The sequence below is a fragment of the Corylus avellana genome, chromosome 9 (assembly GCF_965113065.1).
Source record: "Corylus avellana chromosome 9, dhCorAvel1.hap1.2, whole genome shotgun sequence".
Classification (NCBI taxonomy): Eukaryota; Viridiplantae; Streptophyta; class Magnoliopsida; order Fagales; family Betulaceae; genus Corylus; species Corylus avellana.
In genome coordinates, this window is record NC_142498.1 from 1,048,034 (window position 1) to 1,072,533 (window position 24,500).

Below are 24,500 nucleotides of genomic sequence, written 5' to 3' on the forward strand. Positions count from 1 at the left end.
TTGCGGTAGTTTAGTTTGACTTTACCTAACGAATACTTTGAATTTTCAGTGAAGAAAATTTAAAGTGAAACGAATTCGAAATTTCAAAGCAAGAGCAAAATGTGGACCTGGTCGAGGAAAGTGCGAAGTTTCTGAAGCTATAAAGCCAAAAGATTTGGATGACCAAGAGCATGGTTTTTATTTCTTGAATTAGGTCTTTTGTTTTTTTATTAATGACTTGACGATTGATAATGTGACAATTTTTTTTTTTTTTTCTAATTAATTGATAGTGTGACATTGGTATAAGGCGTTGTTGATATGTCAAATCAGACTATCAGAGAAATGTTGCATATAACAAATCGTCAATTTTGACGGTGGATGGACAAATGGAGCTATTTAAAATTGGAACAAAACATGAGAACCTCCTCATTGGAAATGGAAATTTAAAGATTAAATCCAATCCTATGGAAAACGAGAGAAAAAAAATTATATTTTGACAAAGAAAAAGAGCAAGAAATAAGGACACCATTCCATATTGCTTAAGTTTGGTAAATAAGAGAAATAACTTATCTCATGCCCCTTGCTGGGGATTTCAACCCTCACATAGGGGTAGTGGGGGGTGGCTCCTCCCCACCCTTGCACACCTCTGCAGGGATAAATCTCCACCCCGTTCATGGATAAGAGCAATGCTTTATGCTTATTAATGTACCCTCCAACAGGTATTTTGGCTGGGGCATTTCCTTTTGTGTTTGGAGGAGAAGAAAAGCATGTTACACTTGCCTGATTTTGCAAAATTCAACATGAGTAATTATGTAATATTTTAAGAAGCAAGCATTTCAAAAATGTAAGATGCTTAATTAGGTAAAGAAAATGTTTTATGAATCAAATTAAAATTTTGTGTCAAATTGCTTGCTAGGGTCAGTTCAAATGGTTGACTTGTTTAGTTAATACAACGAGATTGACTATTCGAATCCTCACTCAACCAATACAAGGTTCTTGCGGTTGGAGTTGTATATCTAAGGTTTATTCAAGATGGATGGGTTAAAAAGTGGCCTTACCTTTAAGGGGTTCCACGTCAATTAAAAAAAAAATCGATGTCAAATAAAAGAACAAAATACAACATGACAGCTGCTGGTATAAGGTTTATTGAACATGGTTGAGACACACCAACACTTGACGCTAATTATCCAGAGGGTGCAGGTGAATGAGAAGACCATTATCTAGAACAGGTGATGGATTGTAGAGTCGCCGTAGATGAGGAGTCAATAGCAGCGACTCTTGTGGTCGCCGCTATTGACTTGATAAAAATAAAAAATAAAGAATATTAAAAAGATCACTAGCACTACAAAAAAAAAGGGGTTTTCTGACGTGTGCTACAGTGTAATTTTTTTGCCACCTCAGCAATTTTCTGTCGTGTTATATATAAAACGTCAGAAAAATTTTTCCTGACGTGTGAATAGTAACACGTCAGAATTTTTTGACGTGTCTGTTCAGACACGTCAGAAAATTATGACGTTTTAAATGTTGGAGCGTCAGAAAAATATTACAAATTTGAAAATTTTAAAAATGATATAATTTCTGACGTTGCAAAATTTGCCACGTCAGAAAATTTCTGACGTGGCAGACCGCCACGTCAGAATTTTCTGACGTGGCAGACCACCACGTCAGAATTTTCTGACGTGGCAAACTGCCACGTCAGAATTTATATATATATATATATATTTTTATATTTATTTTCTGACGTGCCAGGTGTCGCACGTCAGAAATTTTCTGACGTGCGACACCTGGCACGTCAGAAAATTTCTTATATATATTTATATATATAAAATATAAAATTATATGTATATATATATATGTATATATATATATATATATATATATAAATATATATATATATATATATAATTTTCTGACGTGCCAGGTGTTGCACGTCAGAAAATTTCTGACGTGCGACACCTGGCACGTCAGGAAATTACCTCGATTGGCCCCCTTTGGGCGGAATTTTGAACTTCTTTCCCTCTTTTTATTTCCCCCCTCAACTTTTTCCCACTTATTATTTTTTACCTCTTCATTTTTTTTTCCCAGCACATTCGATCTCTCTCTCTCAATCTCCCTGCAGCACATTTTTTTTTCCCAGCTGCTTCTCTGCAGTCTGCACGGCACCTCTGGAGGATGAAGAGAAACAAAAGGTGAAGGGGAAAAATTGAGAAGCATGCAGCAGATCGAAGAAAAAGAAAAGGAGAAGAGAAGAAGAAGAAAAAAAAAGAAAAAAAAAAAAAGGAGAAGAGAAGAAGAAGAAGAAGAAGAAGAGGAGAAGATCGATTTTGAAGATTTTCTGGGTTTTTCAGATTGATTTTTTGAAGAGAGAGAGAGAAAAATGAGAGCTGGAGAAAATTTTCTCCAGCTCTCACCATGGTGCAGTGGTGCAGATCTGCACGTACGGCAGCGTGAGGGAGCTGCCGTGCGTGCAGAGGAATTCAAAAGAAAAAAAAAAATAATAATTTAATTAATTAATAATTAAAAATTCCAGAAAAATTTTTTTTAAAAAAAGTATTTAATTTTTATTTAATTTTTTAATTTTCTGACGTGTGTCAGAAAATTAATTTTTTAATTTTTAATTTAATTTTTAATTTTAAATAATAATTTAATTTTTTAATTTTTTAATTTTTTAATTTTCTGCCACTTCAGAAAATTTTTTGACGTGGCATTTTTGACACGTCAGAAAATTTCTGACGTGTCGAAAATGCAACGTCAGAAAAAATTTACTGACGTGTTAGTGGGTAACACGTCAGAATTTTCTGACGTGTTGCCTAGTCACATGTCAGGAAATTTTTTTTCCTGACACCTACGTTTCTGACACTCGACACGCGTCAGAAACGACCCGTCAGAAAAATTTTCTGACGTGTCGGACACTAGAACACGTCAGGAAACTCATATCAGGAAAAAATGGTTTTTTTGTAGTGTAGCGACGACTCAATGTCGCCGCTATTGAGTGTCAAACAGCGGTGACTCTACGACTCTCTACTGATGAGGAGTCAATAGCGGTGACTCTGGTGGTCGCCGCTATTGACTTGATTTAAAAAATTAAAAATTAAAAAAATTAAAATTAAAATTAAAACAATCATTAGCGACGACATTGAGTGTCAAACAGCGGCGACTCTAGGAGTCGTTGCTGATGATGAGTCAATAGGGGCGACTCTGGTGGTCATCACTATTGACTTGATATATATATATATGATTGATCTCTTTTTTTTCTTTTTTCCAAGTCGTTCACTCTCACTCTCATTCCACATCTCCCTCTCTTGAACCGGTTCATATCTCTCTCTCTCTCCTTTTTTTTCCTCTCTCTCCACGTCTCTCTCTCTTTTTTCTCTCCAAGTCTTTCACTCTCATTCAACATCTCTCTCTCTTAATTTCAAAAAAAATAAAAATAAAAACATCTCTCTCCGTCCGCTCTCCAACCATCCAACATTAATATCTCTCCTCTTTTTTCTCTCCATCTCTATCCTTCTCTTTCTCCACTCTCCAACATTAACAAAAACATAATCTATTGGCCTAAAAATTCAACTTGGAGGTAATGATTCTTCTTAATTTTTTTATTTTTTATTTATTTATTTTTTTTCAGACCAACAATGTTTTAACATATTTTAATTTATATAAATTAAACTAAAACTAAAGGTCTTATGTTTTAATTCATTTGAATGTTTGTGGAATTTTTTTTTTTTTTTGTGTAATTTACTGAGATTTTCAGGCATACTAAACTAGTTTTTTAACTCATTATTTTAAAAACTGAACAGTTAAAAATTAAACGGTTAATATTTTTGTTCTCTTTCTATCTCGCTTTTTTTCCTCTCTCTCAACGTCTCTCTCTCTTTCTCTCCAACTCATTCACTGTCATTCCACATCTCCCTCTCTTGAGCCGGTTCATATCTCTCACCTTTTTTTTCCTCTCTCTCCACGTCTCTCTCTCTCTCTCTCTTTTCTCTCTCCAAGTCTTTCACTCTCATTCAACATCTCTCTCTTAATTTCCAAAAAAAAAAAAAAACAAAACAAAACATCTCTCCTCTTTTTTCTCTCCATCTCTATCTTTCTCTTTCTCCCCTTTTTATTTTAATGCTAAACCGGTTTTTTAGACATAATTTGTGAACCATTTTTTTAAGAGTAAACCGGTTATTACTTAAAAAATCAGTCATTAAATTAGCGTAATTAATGACATTTAATTATATTTCAAGAGTTTTTAATTATATTTCAAGAGTTTTCCATATATAAATTATTTAATAAATTAAGTATTATCAATGTCCAAATCAAATAAGGAAACAAATAAGACAAATCAAATCATATCATATATCATATATAATAGCTGAAGCCTTCTTTTGAAGCGCCTTCAAATCGCGACATGTGGCGTGAACCAATTTTTTTTAAAGACTAAACCGATTTTTTAACTCATTATTTTAAAACGTGAACCGTTAAAAATTGAACGGTTCATATTTTTTTTTCTCTCTATCTCTCATTTTTTCCTCTCTCTAAACGTCTCTTCTTCTTTTTTTTTTTTCTTTCTCTCTCTCTCTCCAAGTCATTCACTCTCATTCCACATCGATCTCTCTATCTTGAACCGGTACATATCTCTCTCTCTCTCTCTCTCCTTTTTTCCTCTCTCTCTTTTTTCTCTCCAAGTCTTTCACTCTCATTCAACATCTTTCTCTTAATTTCAAAAAAAAAAAAAAAATCTCTCTCCCTCCACTCTCTAACAGTCCAACATTAATATCTCTCCTCTTTTTTCCCTCAATCTCTATCTTTCTCTTTCTCCACTCTCCAACATTAACAAAAACATAATCTATTGGCCTAAAAATTCAACTTGGAGGTAATTATTCTTCTTAATCTTTTTTTTTTTTTTTTTTTTCACACCAACAATGTTTTAACATATTTTAATTTATAAAAATTAAACTAAAATTAAAGGTCTTATGTTTTAATTCATTTGAATGTTTGTGGATTTTTTTTTTTTGTGTAATTTACTCAGATTTTCAAGCATACTAAACTGATTTTTTAACTCATTATTTTAAAAACTAAACAGTTAAAAAATTAAACGGTTCATATTTTTGTTCTCTTTCTATCTCACTATTTTTCCCCTCTCTCAACGTCTCTCTCTCTCTCTATCTCTCTCTCTCTCTCTCTCTCACCTTTTTTTTCCTCTCTCTCCACGTCTCTCTCTCTTTTTTCTCTCCAAGTCTTTCACTCTCATTCAACATCTCTCTCTTAATTGCAAAAAAAAAAAAAAAAAAAACATCTCTCTCCCTCCACTCTCCAACATTAATATCTCTCATCTTTTTTCTCTCCATCTCTATCTTTCTCTTTCTCCCCTTTTTGTTCTAATGCTTTTGATACTAAACCGGTTTTTTAAGACATAATTTGTGAACCAGTTTTTTAAGAGTGAACCGGTTCTTACTTAAAAAACTAATCATTAAATTAGAGTAATTAATGACATTTAATTATATTTCAAGAGTTTTTAATTATATTTCAAGAGTTTTCTATATATAAATTATTTAATAAATTAAGTATTATCAATGTCCAAGTCAAATAAGGAAACAAATAATACAAATCATATCATATCATATATCATACATAATAGCTTAAGCCTTCTTTTGAAATGCCTTCAAATCGCGACATGTGGTGTGAACTAATTTTTTTTAAAGATTAAACCGATTTCTTAACTCATTATTTTAAAACATGAACCGTTAAAAATTGAACAGTTTATATTTTTGTTCTCTCTATCTCTCTTTTTTCCCTCTCTCTAAACACCTCTTCCTTTTTTTTTTTTCCTCTCTCCAAGTCATTCACTGATTTTAGTGATTTCACTCTCATTTCACATCTCTCTATCTTGAACCGGTTCATATCTCTCTCTCTCTCTCTCTCTCTCTCTCTCCACGTCTCTCTCTCTCTCTCTCTTTTCTCTCCAAGTCTTTCACTCTCATTCAATATCTCTCTCTTAATTTCAAAAAAAAAAAAAAAACATCTCTCTCCCTCCACTCTCCAACATTAATATTTCTCCTCTTTTTTCTCTCCATCTCTATCCTTCTCTTTCTCCACTTTCCAACATTAACAAAAACATAATCTATTGGTTTAAAAATTCAAATTGGAGGTAATTATTCTTCTTAACCTTTTTTTTTTTTTTTTTTTTTTTTTGTTTTCAGACCAACAATGTTTTAACATATTCTAATTTATATAAATTAAACTAAAATTAAAGGTCTTATGTTTTAATTCATTTGAATGTTTGTGGATTTTTTTTTTTAAAAAAAAAAATAATATTCAGAATTATATAGGTTTTATTTGTATTGAAATAAGATAGATGATTTATTTGATTGCATTAAATCTTGATTGAGAGACCAATTTTTTTAAAAAACAAAACTAATTTTTTAACTTATTATTTTAAAAACTGAACAGTTAAAAATTAAACGGTTCATATTTTTGTTCTCTTTCTATCTCTATTTTTTTCCTCTCTCTCAACGTCTCTCTCTCTCTCTCTCTCTCTCTCTCTCTCTCTTTTTCTCTCCAAGTCATTCACTCTCATTCCACATCTCTCTCCCTCTCTCCTTTTTTTTTCCTCTCTCTCCACGTCTCTCTCTCTTTTTTCTCTCCAAGTCTTTCACTCTCATTCAACATCTCTCTCTCTCTTAATTTCAAAAAAAAAAAAAAAAACCTCTCTCTCCCTACGCTGTCCAACATTAATATCTCTCATCTTTTTTCTCTCCATCTCTATCTTTCTCTTTCTCCACTCTCCTTCCAAAATGCTTCTTCTTCATTTTTGTAGAACGCTTATCATATCATTTTTGGATTTATCTTTGTGTATCTATGTATAAATTTTTCACTAATGTAAATCTTTGTTGTATTGAAATATAATAGGTATTACAGCAATAAGATTTTATGTTTTAATTCATTTGAATATTTTATTAGTTTTGTTTTGTTTTTTGTTTTTTGTTTTTTTGTTTTTTTTTTTTTGTTTTGTGATTTACTCGAATTTTCTAACATTTTTTTGAAAGTGCTGAAAGAAATTTATTTAATTGCATTAAATATTGAGTGAAATGTGTGTTTTATTTTGTATTAAAAAGAAGAGAGAAGATTTTGTTTATTTTACTTGGTATTTTTTATGAAATTATTAGAACTTTATTGGTTTTATTTGCATTACAATATAATAAGTATCACATCAACAATATCAGAGTTTCCTACTAACTTTCTATTAATATATTGATCATCAGATTTCAAGTGTCATTCTTGCAATTTTTTTTTTCTTTTATACTTTTCATTAAGTAGATGTTTGGTACATTTCAAAAAAAAAAAAAAAAAAATACATGTTCAGTAATTTACTAGTGTATAACCCATTTTTTTTTTTTTTTATTATTATTATTTTTTTATATATATAAATGAAAATATAACCTTTAGTATATATTTTCACACACCTATTTTAATTTATAATTAATGAAAAGTAAGATGTGATGCGTTTAAGTTTTGAAATTAAATTATAATGAAGAATCCTGCGGGTTATGTGCTAGTATTTAATAATTATAGAGCTCAAATTTCTTAACATTATTGAGCTCAAAGTTATTAATTATAGTTTGAATTAAAAACATGGCACAAGTGCAATGTGTATATTCTCTGGGCTCCTCCAATCTCTGTTTTTGGCGGATTGCTTTAGATCTAGATCCAAATCTAGTATCTTCAACCTTAGATCTGATCGTCTTCTTCAGCCAAGGCGTGTCTTCCGAAGAAATGTCTATTATATAACGTGCTCCTCCGTTGTTACTTGTGAGGTTTTTTGTTTTTTATTTTGTTGTCCTGGCCTTTGAATTGAAAATGAAGTAGATTAGTGTGGGGCCTTAACTCTCACGACTGAATTTTTAGTTTTCTAGTTGTTTTTTATTTGGGCTACCCATGTCCTAAATTTAGTTTGCACGAAACAGATCTATTCCTTAAATGTAATTGTATATAAGTTAACGAAAGCTTGAAGTCATTTTTATGACTTTGTAACCATCATAGACTTCATCAATGGAAGTTCCATATTAAAAAAATAAAAAATAAAAAAAAGGTGCAGTATTTATATTTAATAATTATCTTTTGATCATGCTGCCAAGTATTAATGTCCTATTAACCAAATAAAAAGGTCGGCAATATTAATCATACCGTTTAGAAGATCCTTCTAAACGGTACGAGTATCTTCTAAAATATTTAAGATAAAGAATTTGATATGTTCTAAAATTTTGATAAAAAAATAATAATAAATAGTTGTCGTGTGAATAAACAAAAGCCTCACTAAAGCCGCCTAAACTCTAAAGAGTAAACGTACACTACATTAAAAATCTGGCACAAAATTATATTTAAAGCACAATTATTTTCCAAACTAATTAATAACAATGTTGGGGCGGCCGCGGCCAAGCAGTGGGGTGCTCCCTTGGGTTTTTATTTTTGTTTTTATTTTTATTATTATTATTTTTTTAAATTAATTATTTTAATTTTGTGTAAGAAAAATGTTAGTGTGACACGAACATTCGTTACTTTATTGGACAAAAACACATAGAATGATTCATTTCAAACCTGCGACAATATAAGAAATTAAAATAAAATAAAATAAAATAAAGTTAAGGGAAAGATCACAAAAGGAGCATTCAGTTAGGGGTGTAAACGAGCCGAGCTTGAGCGAGCTTCCCTTGTTCAGGCTTAGCTCGTTTAAATTTTACTCGAACTCGAGTCGAGCTCAAGGGCGAGCCAAAAAAATCGAGCTCAAGCTAATAACAAGTCGAGCCGAGAGCTGGCTCTTATATTTAATGTTTTTGTTTTAAAAAAATAATAATAACTTTAAGTACTCTTAAACGGCTTAAGAAGCTAACTTGCATATGAGTATTTGCTTAACCTGGCTAGTCGAGTATGGAACCTGAGTCAATACAGCAAGGCATTTGAGAGGATATGTATCCTTTTATAGATAAGCAAACTTGGAGATTAATGTTTTCTTAACAATGTGGGACAAGTTAACAGGTTGCATTCAGACTGCATTAGGACAACGCCTCCTATAAAAAACTATTTTTTCAACGTCTCCCTCTCAATCCCCCTCACCAGTCACAGCACATCTTCCACCTGAACTCTCATTTCCCACTCTCTCACTCTCGCTCATCAAACAGGTAGTGATAGTGTTTAGGTCTGTATGATTCTTCAATAGTTTATGCCTTTTGCAATCTCCCTCAATAGTTTCTGCTTGATTCTTCTTCATTTCGTTTTGGTCTGCTCTAATTGAATCGAGTTCTTTTTAATGATTGCTCTCTCTCTCTCTCTTTGATCACGAAGGGTTTAGAATTTTTCATTCTGTAACGCTTAAATATAAATGTAATTTTAAGATTTTAATAATTATGAGATTTATAATTAATTATGTATTAATAATTATGAAATTTATAATTAATTATGTATTACTTAGTTTATATATATATATATATATATATATATATATATATATATATATACACGAGCTTATACGAGCATACTCACGAGCCTAGCCGAGTCGAGCCGAGCTTGCTTCGTTTAATATTCAAGCTAGGATTTGTGTTCATGAAGTGCTTCATTTAATATTCGAGTCGAGCACGAGCCGAGCCCGAGCTTACTCGCGAGACGCTTCGCTCATTTAACAGCTCTACGTTCAGTCAGAGATTTATCACAGAATTATCCTTGAAAAAACAAAATAATAATAATAATAATAATGCTGTGGGAGCACTAACTCAAAGCCCAGTTGTACAACACATGCATACCACTTGAAACCTATAAATTTTTAAAAAATAAATAATGACATAAATAAATTTATGGGTTAATAATTTTTTTGGTACTTGAATTTTTATTTTTTTATTTTTTATAGTACCCAACCTATGAAAAAAATACTGAATTTGTTAGTTTTAGTCAGTTCTAACTAACGGAATTTACACGTGTCACTCACGTAATACGTCACGTGTCTTAAAAATTAAAAATAATAAAATAATAAAAATAATAAAAAAACTAAAAACATGTCAGTTCCAACTAAAATAATAATACTCCAAATTCCTTTTCTCTTCCTCTTCTCTCTGAAACACCAGCTCTTGCGATGATATCTTTAAGAAATCCAACCCACTTTCACCAAGAAGTCTCTACCTCTCTGGAGCTTTCGTTCGTGGGTTTCGATTGTGGGGATTTTTTGTTGTTTGTGAGTTTGGGGTTCCGATTTCGATTTTGCCGAGTAATCTGAATCAGATAATCAAGTACGTTGACTAGTTCTCCAAGGCCAATTTCAATTCAACCCACAATTTAACCAGTTTTTTCTCTACTACTTTCAATTAATCAAGAAAAAATTTACAATGCTTTAGAAATCTAGGAAAAAATCATCACTTTTTAATTGAGTTATATCTGGCAAAAGGAAAAAATCATATACACTCATAAATTAGATCCTTGATCAGATTCAATCACCCCCGGCTCGTTGGTCGGAAGGGAGGATCTCGTGGGTTGTGGGTTGAAGGGAGGAGACGGAGGGAAAACGACGGTGGGAGAGGGAGGAGCTCGTGGGTTGTCTGGGATGACTCGACAACAGTGGGAGGGGGACGAGCTCATCTTCGCCGAACGGATTTTTTGGTTGCTGGTTCTTCTTCGCCATCGCCGGAGAGAGAGAGAGAGAGAGAGAGAGAGAGCGTGAACAGGGGAGGGAGAGCGGTGATTCTTCGCCGTCGCCGGAGTAAGAGAGAAAGTGATCGAAGGAAGGAGAGAGGAGAGGGAAATTTTAGGGATTTTGGTGTTTTTTTGGGTTTGGGGGAAGAGAGAGAGAGATGAAAATGGGGAGGCGGGGATTATTTAGGATTTTGGTGTTTTTTAGGGTTTTTTATTTATTTTTATTATTAATTATTAATTTATTATTTTTAATATTAATTTATTATTTTCATTATTATCTTATTATTTTTAATTTTTCGAACACGTGGCGTATTACAGGAGTGACACGTAGAAATTTCATTAGTTGGGACTAACGAAGACTAACGGAGGTGGTGATTCAGTATTTTCCCATAGGTTGAGTATTATATTTATATCTTTTTAAAACTCAGGAAAAAAAATAAAAAAATGAAAACTTAGGTATCAAAATTGCATTTAATCCTAAATTTATTTGTGTATGGATAATTCTATTTAATAGATTCTTGTACGACTGTCGTACAAGTGGTGATGAGGTGTTAATAAAAATCACTCCTAGATAATGTGACAATAAAGATTTGTTATTAATAACATAACATATCTTTATTATCACATTATCAAGAGATGTATGTCAATTGTATAAGAGTCTACTAAATAACATTACTATATGTATATTTAAAGAGTATTTATGCAAATTAGTTTTAAACGTAGGTTGTTTTTGTCATTTCACATGTTTTTAATGATTTTAATTAACGCCGGGATTTTTTATTTTTTATTTTTTAAAAAAAGTAGTTTAATGCGGCTGAACGTAACATGTGCTAGTTCATCAGGGCAACTTGTGAATGAGTGCCAGCTCGTTCAATTCGGGGAAAAAGTTAATTAACCCTAATTTAAATCTTAAATCAACCTGAACAATAGTTTCTTGGTGGAGAAAAGGACAAGATATACACCTTCTTTGCCTATTTATATCCCAAGTATGTTTGCTGGTATCCTTGACCAACACCAAAGTTGCTTGATTGTCATTTCTTGTTAAGTAGAGAGATATGGACATCTTCCATTGGTATCTACTTCAGCTTCTAATCCTCTGCATTTCTCTTCCCTTCATCTTCCGCATTTACAGACGCAAACCCATTTCCCTCAAGCTTCCACCAGGCAGAAAAGGATGGCCAATCATAGGTGAAGCTTTGGAATATGCCATGGCCAACAAAAATGGCACTCCAGAGAAATTCATAACCGATAGAATGAGAAAGTACTCACCACAAGTGTTCAGAACCTCCTTTTTTGGAGAGAACTTTGCTGTCTTTTGTGGTGCCCCTGGGAACAAGTTCTTGTTTACAAGTGAGAACAAGCATGTCACCACATGGGTGCCGCGCTCAATATTGAAAATTTTTCTTTTTCCCACCGATGTTGAATATTCTGCCAAAGTAGAGATAGCCAAAATACATGCCCTTCGCCCTGAGTTTCTCAATCCAGAAGCTCTGCAACGTTACATACCCATCATGGATTCCATGTCAAAACAACACTTGGAGACAGATTGGTCCCCTTGTAAACAAGTGAAGGTTAGTTAAATCACCGCTAATCTCAAAAGCAAACATTTATAACACTAGGACCTTTGTTCTCATATCATGTTAAATCACAATTTATTCTAAAAGTTTAAGCTAGCCAATATATAGTGTTAGAATATTTTATATTCTTCTTTATCATATTTCTTTGTAGGGTTTATATATTCCCGTTATGTTAGAGTAAGTTTATTGTTTTTTATACACTACTCATTGTCTCTTTATAAATACAAAGTTATGTAATACAATTCAATATATATAGTACTAAAACAACGTAGCCCATACATCTCTCCGCTCTCTTTTATTTTTCTTCCATATATATTTCTACATAACGAATGAATTTAATTATTAATTAATTTATAATACTATGTGAAATGAGAAGAATTGGCAGAGATTAATCATTTAATTTATTACAGGTTTTCCCACTGTTAAAGAACTACACCTTCGCAGTGGCTTGCCGGCTGTTCATGAATATCAAAGACCACGACCAAGTAACCAAATTTGCATATCCCTTCAGTCTTGTTTCTGCTGGCCTCTTATCCATTCCTATAAATCTTCCGGGCACAGCTTTCAATCGTGCAGTGAGAGCAGGCAAACTCATTCGTGAGGAGCTTTTGGGAATCATTAGAAAGCGAAAAATGGAGCTCTTAGAGAATATAGGATCTTCACAAGTAGACTTGTTGAGTCGCCTGCTCCTTGTAAGGGATGAGAATGGCAGAGGAATGGAGGAGAAGGATATCACTCATATGATTATAGGTTTCTTCATCGGCAGCTATATGACGGTAGGTGCTACCATTACAGTCGTCCTGAATTATCTGGCGGAGTTTCCCCAAGTATATAGCACGGTCTTAAAAGGTACATTTTTAATATAACCCTCAATAAATAAGACCAAACACATAGAATATTAAGTGTACGTGGTTTGTTTGGTTGTCAGAACAAATGCAGATTGCGAAGTCCAAAGGTGAGGATGAGTTGTTGAATTGGGAAGACATTCAGAATATGAAGTATTCTTGGAATGTGGCATGTGAAGCAATGAGGTTAGCACCACCTGCTCTAGGAGCATTCGGAGAGGTCACAGCTGACTTTAGTTATGCAGGTTTTACAATTCCAAAGGGATGGAAGGTATGTAACGATTATGTGTACATATGAGTCAACAGGGGTGGGACCAGAATTTCTCATCGGAGGGGCAAAGCATTAACGACGCTATGGCCCCCCGCCCCCTGGTTCCGTTCTTACAAGCCAATCTAGAATTGGCTTGGGACTTACTTTTTTGAATCCAATTTCTTGCAGACATACTGGACTGTAAGTTCAACACACAAAAATCCAGAATATTTTCCCGATCCCGAGAAGTTCGATCCTTCAAGATTTGAAGGGAGGGGGCCTGCACCATACACTTTTGTACCATTTGGAGGAGGACCTCGACTGTGCCCTGGAAAGGAATATGCACGAGTAGAAATTCTCACTTTCATGCATAATGTGGTGACCAAATTCAAATTGGAGAAAGTAAATCCGAATGAAAAGTTTATATACAATTACAATCTGTCATCTATTCCAGAGAATGGTCTTCTGGTTCAGCTACACCCTCTCAATAATTAGTGTCAAGAGTTGGTGTCTCAACCATGTTTAATAAACCCTTATTCCAGAAGCTGTCACATCTAATAAGAGAACACCATCAGCAATAATTTGTTATCTGCAGGCATATTAGATTTCAAAGTTTAACATTTTAAATGGTTTTAGTGTGGTTAAAATTGTAAAATAGGCCAAAAAATTTCAACAGTTTCATACTTGGGTGCATATACGTTCAATATATAGATGTGCAAACATTTCACTAACAATAATTAATAAAAAGTATATTAAAAAAATAACCAAAATTTAATATATAAAATTGTTTTAGGGCCGGGTGGCTAAATCTATTATACTTTTAACTGTTTTTTATTGTTTAATGTTGCTTTAATTTGATCCATCGATCTAATTTTTGCCGTTGAGCTCAAATCAACAATTCACTACAAAAAAAGGCCAAAATAATGACACTTGGAAGGTGACGTTTTAAGCCCAAAAAATGCCATTATTTGATGTAGTGACGTAGACATTTGGGAAATGCCCTTAAACATAGTGACTTGATTTAAAATTGGAGATGTTTGAATAGTAAAAATGTTACTATAATGCGACATTTAAGCCCAAACATCACCTTTTGGAAGGCAACGTGTGAATAGTATGCATCAGCTTCCAGAAGGTAACATTTGGCACTATCACACATCCCCTTTTAGAAGGCGACATGTAAATAGTGCACACGTCACCTTTTCGACATGTGAATAGTGCATGCGTCACTTTTTGAAAAGGTGACGCATGCACTATTCACGGGTAATGATAAATACAACGCTGTTGTGCATGAATAGTACTTCACTATTCACATGTCACTACTCTTTCCTAAAATTTTAAAAAAAAAATTACCAAAAAAATATTTATAATACCAATATATATATAAAACAAAAAAAAATTAAATTAATTTTTTAAAAAAAATCAGAGGGGTGGCTACCTGGGGGAGGGGGTAGCCAGTGACCCACCCCCATGGGCTGGGGGTGGCGCTAGCCACCTCTAGGGTGGCTCGCGGGCCACCCTTGTGGTGGGGGTGGCCTTTCGGGCCACCTCCCCATAGAGCATTGCAAAGGTCCTTCACTACAAAGTCAGAAATAAATTGTTAGAGACAGAGAGTTTCGACCCCAAGAAAGAAATTGAAATAGCCAAGGTCCTTTACTGCAAAGTCAGTATTAAGTAACTTGATGACCGACTCAACAGCCATAGGAGAGTGTGGAGCCTTCGTAGCCGTAGATTGGGGTTGGGTTCGAATGAGTTTGGGGTTTCTGTTAGGTTGGCGTGGAAGAACGATGGAAGGGTAATCTATTTTCCCAGTATTTTAATCTATTACTTGTAAAAACAATTTTATTACATGGCAAGGGTGTAAATTTAGTCATATTTGATAATTTGACAATTAGGACACGTGTTAAAATGTAATTGGTCCACATGTCAATGACGTATATTTCCGTCAAGACTACTAACGGCAGATGGATGGAAGGACCATCTTGGTCTTTAGACAAAACCAGAGGGACCTCATGTGATAAAAAGTAAACCCTAAGAGTCAAAAAATAAAGAAATTAAACCACATAGATGAATAAGGTATTTACCCTTCTTTTTTTTATAATAAAAACTATAAGGAAAACATGTATTTTGACCCAAAAAATTATAAATGCGCAAATTCCACTCGCATACTTCTAAGTACTCCTTAATGTGATAGAAAAAATTATCATTAAATTTTACGACAACATCATAGAATGTGTAATTGAGAATATGAAAGTAAAAATCAGTTTTATACGAGTAATTTTGGAAGTCCCTCTTGTGTCCATCTTAAGTCCCTTCAAGAATGATGTAGCTATTAAAATTGCTATTTGATCAAAATTCAATAATGACCAATCACAAGCCCAATAATGATTTTAATTGCCACATCATTCTTAAAGGAACACAAGAAAAACTTGTAATATTCCTCGTCTTATAAAAAACTTCTTCCATCTCAACTAGGAAGAAATTTGTATCCTAGAATTAAAGGAGGAAATGAAGAGAAATGGGCGTCGTGATGAACCATGTGCTATAGATATGGGAAGCCCACGAGTCTCGGTCGAAGACACATATGCAGATATGATTGATTCTGTGTCCATGGTGGCCTTTAAAATCTGCCACTTTTATCAACTTCACATGCCATTCATCTGAACCTAAATTAAATCATTTTTCTTTTCTTTTCTTTTTTTTTGTTGCCAAGTGATTTCGATAAAGCAATTGGCATTAATTTGCAACACTCGTTACAATACTGGCAGGAGATGGGTTGGAATCCAAACCCCAATCATTGGGTGAGAGAAACTTTATTCTATATTTAATATTTCATATTCATTAAGCTTATAATAAAAAGTCTGATACAGTCAACTTAAATCTAACTTTGGCTTAATTTTTAGATCAAATTTCTCTCTCTAATTTAAGGCTCTCTCTCCTTCATAGGCAGTTTTTATTTATTTTTATTTATTTTTTTATACATAACTTAAGAGAAAAGTTAAAGCAAAGTTAAGTTTAAGTTATACTTTTATCATTTTCCTATAATAAATATACATAAACCTAGTTTATAGCCATTGGAATTTTCCACAGTAGACACTAGGACCCATATGCACTTCATTATTTTTTTTTTTCTCTCTCAAACGTCACAAATTTGGCTTTTTTTTTTTTTTTTTTTTTTTTTTTTTAAAGTGATTGTTTGAATTTAATAAAAAGCTTGCATATTGCTAAGGTTATAAGCTAGTTTTCCATAAGATTACAACTAAGATACGTGAAACTAGTGGAGCTTAGCCTTAATTACAAATCACGCATGCATATTCACTACAAAAATTATGGTCATTAGCGGCGACCCAAAGTTGCCGCTAATGAGCAAAAAGTTACCGCTATTTACAAATACCGGCGACACGCGGCCGCTAATTGGTGATTGATAGTAAGTCGACGGTAAAGCTAAATACCGACGACTTTAAAAGTTGCCGCTATTGTTAAGGTAATAGCGGCCACTTTAAGTCGCCGCTAATACTTTTTTTTTTTGCCGGAAAAAATAGTTCAAAATGGTTCCAAGGTTGCCGCTATTATATATCATTAGCGGCGACCCCTAAGTTGCCGCTAATTGTATGTCATTAGCGGCGACTTAATGATATAAGAAAATTAAAAAAAGTCAATAGCGGCAACTTCAAGTTGCCGCTAATATTCCTCTATCATTAGCGGCAACCTATAGTTGCCGCTATTTCTCCAATATTACCTGCAACATATAGTCGCCACTATTTATCTCATTAGCGGCAACCTCTAATGAATTAAAAAAATATAAACTCAATAGCGGCGACTATAGTGTTGCCGCTATTGATTAAAAATAAAAAAAAAAATAAAAAAAAAATATAAAAATAAAAAGAAAGAAGAAAGAAGCATATATATATATATAGTTGGGATGGCACATGCAATGCACATGCTTCATTCCCTATATTATGTATCACTATAATTGTTACCATTATAATTTTAATAATATACATATATTATCCTATAAATAGATTTAATGTTTAGATTATTGAACAAGTATACATAAAATTTTTTGAAAGTAAGACTATAAAAATCACAATTTCATATTCTCAGCAATCAAACAGATCGTAGAACCCAAAAATTCACACTATTACAAGACAGTCATTAAAGTTCGTAATTTCTTAGCAACCAAAAAGCCGTCGGATCCAATCTTTTCGTTTGAATACAAGACAAAGAACTATACCTGCACAAACAGCACTACAAGAGCATCAGATAATTGCTGCACGCTACGATGAATGGTTTTTAAGGAATATTATTGCCAAGCAAAAACACAACTGGAGCCTAACATGGGAATTTCGGATCTAGACAACATTTAGAGAAAAATTAGCAGTATGGCAAGCAAAAATGGGAGGCAGCATAAAAATACAAAAGAGGAAAAAGATGTCCAAAGATAATGGGAATGAGAAAGATGAAGCTGAGTTAGGATTTAAAAAACAAATACAAAAAACCTAGAGGGAAGTGCAAAGATACTTTTGGAAAAAAATGGCGGAACAAATTAAAGATTTTTTTTTTAATGGTAAGTAATCAACGAATAAGTGACAAAAGAGTACACGACCTAAGTACAAAGGAATTATAAGAAAGAAAAAGAAGTAAACAGAAAGCAAGACAACAGATGCAAAACGAAAAAAAAAAAAAACATATTATCCAAAATTAAATTGAGAAATAAGGGGGGCAAAAAGCCATAAAACTATATTGGCTGCAAAGAGGGAAAGGAGAAAGAAGAGAAAAACGGCCAAGCAAAGGGAAGGGAAGAGAGGGGGGAGGAGAAGTGTTTCTCCTTTGCGTTGTGGTTATAGCGAAGAAAGTAGAAGAGAAAAGGAAAGGAAATTATTTTCCTTTGTTTGGTTCCTAGACACAGGTAAAAAAAAAGAAAAGGAGAATCACTACTCCATAACAAGCTGCGCGTAATGTAATATTAGCAAGATGAGAAGATTTCAAGAACTTACAACAGAAAAATAATGTAAATAGACTGAAATATATGACCTCCCTTACCTAACCAACTTGCAAAAGCCAAATACTGCAGCCTTTGAGCATGAACTAAGTAGAAGCGACTCCAAGTAAAACAAGCCAAAGCCAACTAAGTAGAATATCTGCAGTAAAACCAACCGACACATTAAAACCCCAACACCAAATCCAATAACTTGCATGAATATAAAACATTAATATGTTGCATTTGTTATTCCCCAAACTATGAATTTTGGCCTTCACTGTTCAAGGCCATAAGACAGTAAATTTGCTTTTAAAAGTAAGAGGTGTTAGAAAGCTAGCATTATGAGAAAAAAGGCAAATAACCCTTGCCATATTTATTATGACATCTTCTAGGTACATGGGTCTGTTTTCCCACTAAGCACTCTACGCATTCATTTTATGTAATGTTGAATCATTTACATCAATGAGATTTAAAAAAGAAAAATAAAAGCACTCTTTTCCTTTTGCAGCACATTCTACACCATTACATATCTCCTATTAGACAGCTTTATACTATGAAGAACATAAGAAGTAGAATAAATCAACCTAAAATTCATTGATAACTACCCCCACCAACTGCACGAACATCCCATGACTCTGCAGTTTCATATCAAAATAGGCAGTAATAAGAACCATTAACGAAACAACGTACCCCAACCAATACATGGTCATTGAAGACATCGATTGCTGCAAGCATTCCCCTGAATTAGAAAAAGAAGAAAATTTTATATGAATTAACTATAAACGTATGAAATTTAAATAAATTAAAAATTTATAACAACAGTTGCAAGCCACACTGCTTTTCAACAAGCCTGAATATGCTATGGAAAAGTTACAAGAAAGTTGTCTACTGCACTCTATACACAACAATTTCTGAATCATTGAAAATAGGTTCACTGTAGCACCAAGCTGTCTCATTTACTTTATGCAAATCAACAATCGGATAATAGCAATTTCCCAAAAAAAATATAATCCAATTCCTTTACTATCTACAGCAAGGTTTTATAGAAAAAAAGGTTCTGTGGTGTGGGGGTAGCAGAATAAGCTATAGAATACAAAAAGAAAAATGACAAAGAGACCCTGAAAATTCCATAAGACAATCCAGCTCCTTTACCATGTACTTTACTATATGTTCATTCTTAAGGATCTTATTCCCACCAAGAACAAGTTCACTGTAGACATAATTAAAAAATTATAGTGTTCGACTACAACTTTCATATACCCGTCACTACACATCACAAACAACCAAAATCCCCGAGCATTATTTTCGTCAAATGTTCTTCCACAACAAACAGCTTGTCTATACTATATTAATATGGTAATCAACCCTGTTTGAAACTTAAGTTCATACAGCTCAGAAATAGCAAGGACAAGTTTATTGTAGACATAATTAAAGTACACAAATAGTATACAATAGGAAGCACCCAACTAAAGCGAGCACAAGAAAGAACCAAACAACCTAAACCAAACAGAACCCACCCAAGAAAATCCCACTAATCACCAAAAGCTCTCCAACCCGTAACCCACGAACACCAACAGCCCGCAAACCCGAAACCCACACAAAGCACTCAACGCAAGAAAACACAAGCCTCGCCTTTCCCATGCCTAGGGGATATGCTTGTAGTATCATAGTTTATGGAGCATTCTAGGTAGCTCCCTTCTACTGGTTAACAAACCTAACCTTAGCGGGTTGGAGGTGTTACATGGCTTGTTTCTCTTGTCTATCCTCTTTCTCTATATCTTTCTCCCAAACCCTATATTTCTGGTTTCTCTATGTGTCTCCCTCTTGGATTCCATCTATCTTTTACTTTATTCATTCAAGTAACCTAAGCCTTTATTTTTTACTGCATCACAACCCCCTCCCTATTTATCCTGACCTTATAATTTTCTTCTCTGACTCTTCCTCACCTAATTCTCACCATTTTCCATTGAAGACAGCCCTTAATATCAAGAATTTGGAGGCTCCTGCATCAGAGCTATAAAACAGCTTACAGCTTTACAATGTTTTATCAATAAGATTTTGTGACAAAGGGAAGCACAGTGACGTGAAAAGGTTTTCCTAAGAATTTGTTAGTACTTTATTGTAAATGTAAGTAGTACCCCAGTCAGAGCATGCTAAAACTGATCTGAACTAGGCAGTATATCATTAGTAATAGAATATTGTAAGCCACAAGTAGGAGGCAAATATTACAATCATAAGTTTGAAGCATGAGACATAAATTTGATGTCTCATGCTTTGAAACATAAGCCCCAAGGGTGAGAATTGAGACATTTTCTTGGAATCCTCAAAGGCTAAGCCTTAATATTCCTTTATAGATATTTACTATAAGAATAAATGTTTGAACCATTTTTAGTGAAAGAAAGCTCGACATAAAGCAGTAAAACTCAGTTTAGCAATAAGGGGCAAGATTTCATGATTTTTACAATGAAAGAAGTTAAGGTTAATCAAAGAAAAAAATTCTACTTCCCAAAAGAAATAATTTGAGATTCATATGTTGAAATTCAAGATAAACAAGACTGGCAAACTAAGCAGCATATAATTCAAAATTACAGCATACCACATTTTTGTCAAGTCGAAGCTGTTCTAGAGGTTGGCAAAAGAATTCAGCATCAGCACGCATGGGCCAACCTAGCCGAAAACAATCAACTGACCTACAATTCACACCGACAGAATTTTATAATCTATATTATGTACATATAGAAATACATTTAAACAAAGAAACACATAGTACCAAAAGTATTCATTCAAATCATCATAATTTCTCCACTGGGAATGCTTTGATTTTCCTCCTTTGCTCCTTTTAGCTTCCTTAAAGTACAAAAGAAATGGCGATACAAAGCTGTTAAAATATTAACTATCGGCTTAAGATTTTGGGACAATTGATAGTTTCAGCCTAAGCTAAATTTCCAAGCGACTAGATTCAGAGCATCCTACTGTACTAATTTCTTTCCATCCAAATAAAATCCATAACTCCAATCCGCAGCTGTTAACTTCTAATTAAACCGAAACGACATCTCATAATTGACCAAAAAACGCATTATAATCAAAATAAGCCATCATCCAGTGCACATAACAACTAAGCCCAAAACACCCAACTATTTGAAGAGAAACATGTCTAAAGCATAAGCAGTCCATGGGATTCATTGAAAAAAAAAAAAAAGCATTAGCAGTCAATGGGACAAGACCAGCAATAAAAACACAACTAGAGCTAAGATCAAGATGACAATGTCACTTGTTGTACATAACGGTTAAATTGGAAAGGAGTAACAAGTGTTTTAAAAGACTTTATAACTAAGGTATGTATTGCATTTATAGATGTAGCCATGATATCGTGCAACTGAGAAATTGCCTTGATGATTCATTATTCCACTCCAATTTTTTTGAGGCTAAGATCATATTGACTCCTTTTTTCAGGAGTCATTGGCAAATCTGCTCACACATCAAGGGAAAAAGAAAGGAGGATGCTGAAGCTAAGTATCGAATTTATAGGTACAAGACGGTACAAGGACAACATGAAGGCCATAAACAAGGCTTTTTACCTATAAAACAAACGTCAGGAAAAAAAAAAGGACCAAATCTTCAAGAATAGCATTATGCAATCCTAAGTTGGCATGACAAATAATAGAACCATTTTGGCCAGATGTTCAGCAAAACCAATTGTAGGGTTGAAGACTTTGGGAAATGAGATTCAGAAATTTCACAGAACACAAAACGTACAACCCAGATCTACAACCGTAAATCAACTTCCAAGTCATATAAAAGCACAGCCCTACTCCTTAATTTATTGAACTCCAACTATCCAAACGAAAAAGTGACCCAAAATTAACCAAAAAATCCTTAACAAAAAAACAAAAATCAAAAGTTCTCCAGCGTCCAAAAAAAAAAAAAAAAAGGAATTAAAATTGAATTACAAAGAAGGAAATCGTAGATAATTACGAAACCGAAAATCATGTGGTACCTTAAACACATGTCGCGCTTTACATCCCATGAGCTGCAGAGTGCTCTGCAGAACCGGACTCGTGTACCAAAAGGACTCTTTACCTTTCTCTCTCTTGTCTTCTTCATCCTCCACCACTATGTACAGAACTTTCGCCACCTCCGCCATTGTCTACGCAAACAAATTCAAATTCAATCACACAAACCAAACCCAAACAAAGCTCTCAAGCACGCCAATAAATTTTAATTTTTTTAGTGAAACAACAAAAAAGAAGAGATCATACATAAAATATTCACAGAAAGTAATTGAGAAAAAGGTTTGGTGATGACATTTCAATGATGGGGGCTATTAAGGCACGTTTAAAACATGAATCCAGGATAGATCACAGAATTGGCCGAGAAAGAGAAAGAAAATAAGAGAAGATTGAGAGGCAGAGGAAGTATGAGGAGAGGAAGAGAATTCGGCGGCAATGCGGATGAAACTGGAGAACAATGAGAGAAGTGAGAAGTGACTTGGAAAATATGTTTAGTACAAGGGCAATTTATGAAAACATCACTTGCTGATCAACTCTCTATGAGCAGGAGTGAGAGGAGGGTGTTTTTGAGGGAGAGAGATCAAGAGTGAGAGTGAGATTGAGAGTGAGAGTGATGAGGGAGGTAATCGAGTGAGAGGGGGTGTTAGGGATTTTGGTGTTTTGAGGGTTGGCGGAAAAAGAGACGTGATGTATGGAATTTTTGTCCGAAATTTTCAGAAACCGCGCCACTGGTTGGCGCCTTAGTTTTCACACTCAAAAGTCGCCGCTAATTACTTTAATTTTTTAAAAATAATTTTAATTAAGGGAAAAATTCACATACCTTCCTCAAACTACTATTCAATTGATAATGTCCCTCAAACTTTACATTATGATAATGTACCCCCAAACTACCAAAACATTGTCAATGTCCCCTTCATTGACAAAACTACCCTTAGTAAAATTTTTTTTAAAAAAAAAATACTAAAATTTCTGGAAAAACCTAAAATAAAAAATAAAAAATCTTTTTATTAGAAAAAAAAAAATTAAAAAAATTCGATTTTTTTTTTATAAAAATTGAAAATTTTTCGTATGTTTTTTTGTTTTTTTTTTTTAAAGAATATTTTCTTTTATAATTTTTAAATAAAAATTTCCATTTAAAAAAAATTAAAATATTTTCGTTTAAAAAAAATAAAATTTTCGATTTTTAAAACATATTTAAAAAAATTAAAATTGATTTTAAAAAAAAAAAAAAATTTCGGTTTAAAAAAATCGTTTAAAAATTAAAATTTTCGTTTAATTTTTTTTTTTTTTTTGAATTTTATGGGTATTTTTGTTATATTGATAAATATATAGGGACATTTTGATCTTTTTGCTAGCTTTGAGGGGGATATTGACAATGTTTTGGTAGTTTGAGGGGTACATTGTCGCAATTAAAAGTTTTGGGGGAACATTATCAATTGGGTGGTAGTTTGAGGGGGTATGTGGACTTTACCCTTTAATTTAAAATGTTGGGTAAATTTGAAATTATATAACATTTATAAGGGTATTAAAGTCATTTTTAAGAAAAAAAAATATAATTCACGAGATATTTTGTTATAATTTATTAATAGCTTAAATTTTTAAAATAAAAAAAAATACACCAATAATTAAAATAAAAATAACGATCAATCAAACTAATTCGCTAGGATCGATCGGATGTTCATATACACAAAAATATAGGAAATTATATATATATATATATATTCACATTTGATCTTATCTTCATATTTAAATACGAATAAAAAATAGAAAATTTCAATAATGATATATAAATCGAACTCATTCACTAGGATCGATCGGATATTCGATCGAACATTTGATCCTATCACAATCAATCGAACTAATTCATTATGATCGATCGGACGTTCGATAGATCATTTGATCCTATCACGATCAATCGAACTAATTCACCAGGATCGATCAAATGTTCAATCGAACATTTGATCCTATCACGATCAATCGAACTAATTCATTAGGATCGATCGAATGTTTGATCGATCATTTGATTATATCACGATCAATAGAATTAATTCAATAGGATCGATCAGATGTTTGATGGATCATTTGATCTTATCACGATAAATCGAACTAATTTACCAAGATCGATCGAAAGTTTGATCTATCATCATCAATTAAACTAATTCATTAGGATTGATCAGATGTTCGACCGGATGTTTGATC

At 33.2% G+C, this 24,500-nt stretch overlaps 1 protein-coding gene and 1 long non-coding RNA gene across 2 annotated transcripts; one reads left to right on the forward strand and one right to left on the reverse strand.

Annotated features, from left to right (window-relative positions):
• The first annotated feature begins 11,677 nt into the window (after positions 1-11,677).
• LOC132189482 (beta-amyrin 6-beta-monooxygenase-like) lies at positions 11,678-13,808 on the forward strand. The gene is made up of 4 exons (XM_088510435.1): positions 11,678-12,212; positions 12,629-13,067; positions 13,147-13,334; positions 13,503-13,808. Exons 1-4 carry the CDS (start codon positions 11,697-11,699, stop codon positions 13,806-13,808), a joined length of 1,449 nt encoding a protein of 482 aa, XP_088366561.1. The 5' UTR covers positions 11,678-11,696.
• Positions 13,809-20,892: 7,084 nt separating this feature from the next.
• Positions 20,893-22,898, reverse strand: LOC132190538 (uncharacterized). Its single transcript, XR_015913066.1, has 4 exons — positions 22,551-22,898; positions 22,289-22,438; positions 21,062-21,138; positions 20,893-20,981 (listed from the first exon to the last, which is right to left on the reverse strand). It is a non-coding gene; the product is annotated as an uncharacterized LOC132190538 (long non-coding RNA).
• Between the last annotated feature and the right edge of the window lie 1,602 nt (positions 22,899-24,500).

What these genes read in the sequence shown, in the direction of transcription:
- LOC132189482 (XM_088510435.1), top strand. Translation starts at nt 11,697, where the DNA reads ATGGACATCTTCCATTGGTATCTACTTCAGCTTCTAATCCTCTGCATT. An exon ending in CCCCTTGTAAACAAGTGAAG is followed by an intron (nt 12,213 to 12,628) that starts GTTAGTTAAATC and finishes AATTTATTACAG; the next exon opens with GTTTTCCCACTGTTAAAGAA. An exon ending in ATATAGCACGGTCTTAAAAG is followed by an intron (nt 13,068 to 13,146) that starts GTACATTTTTAA and finishes TTTGGTTGTCAG; the next exon opens with AACAAATGCAGATTGCGAAG.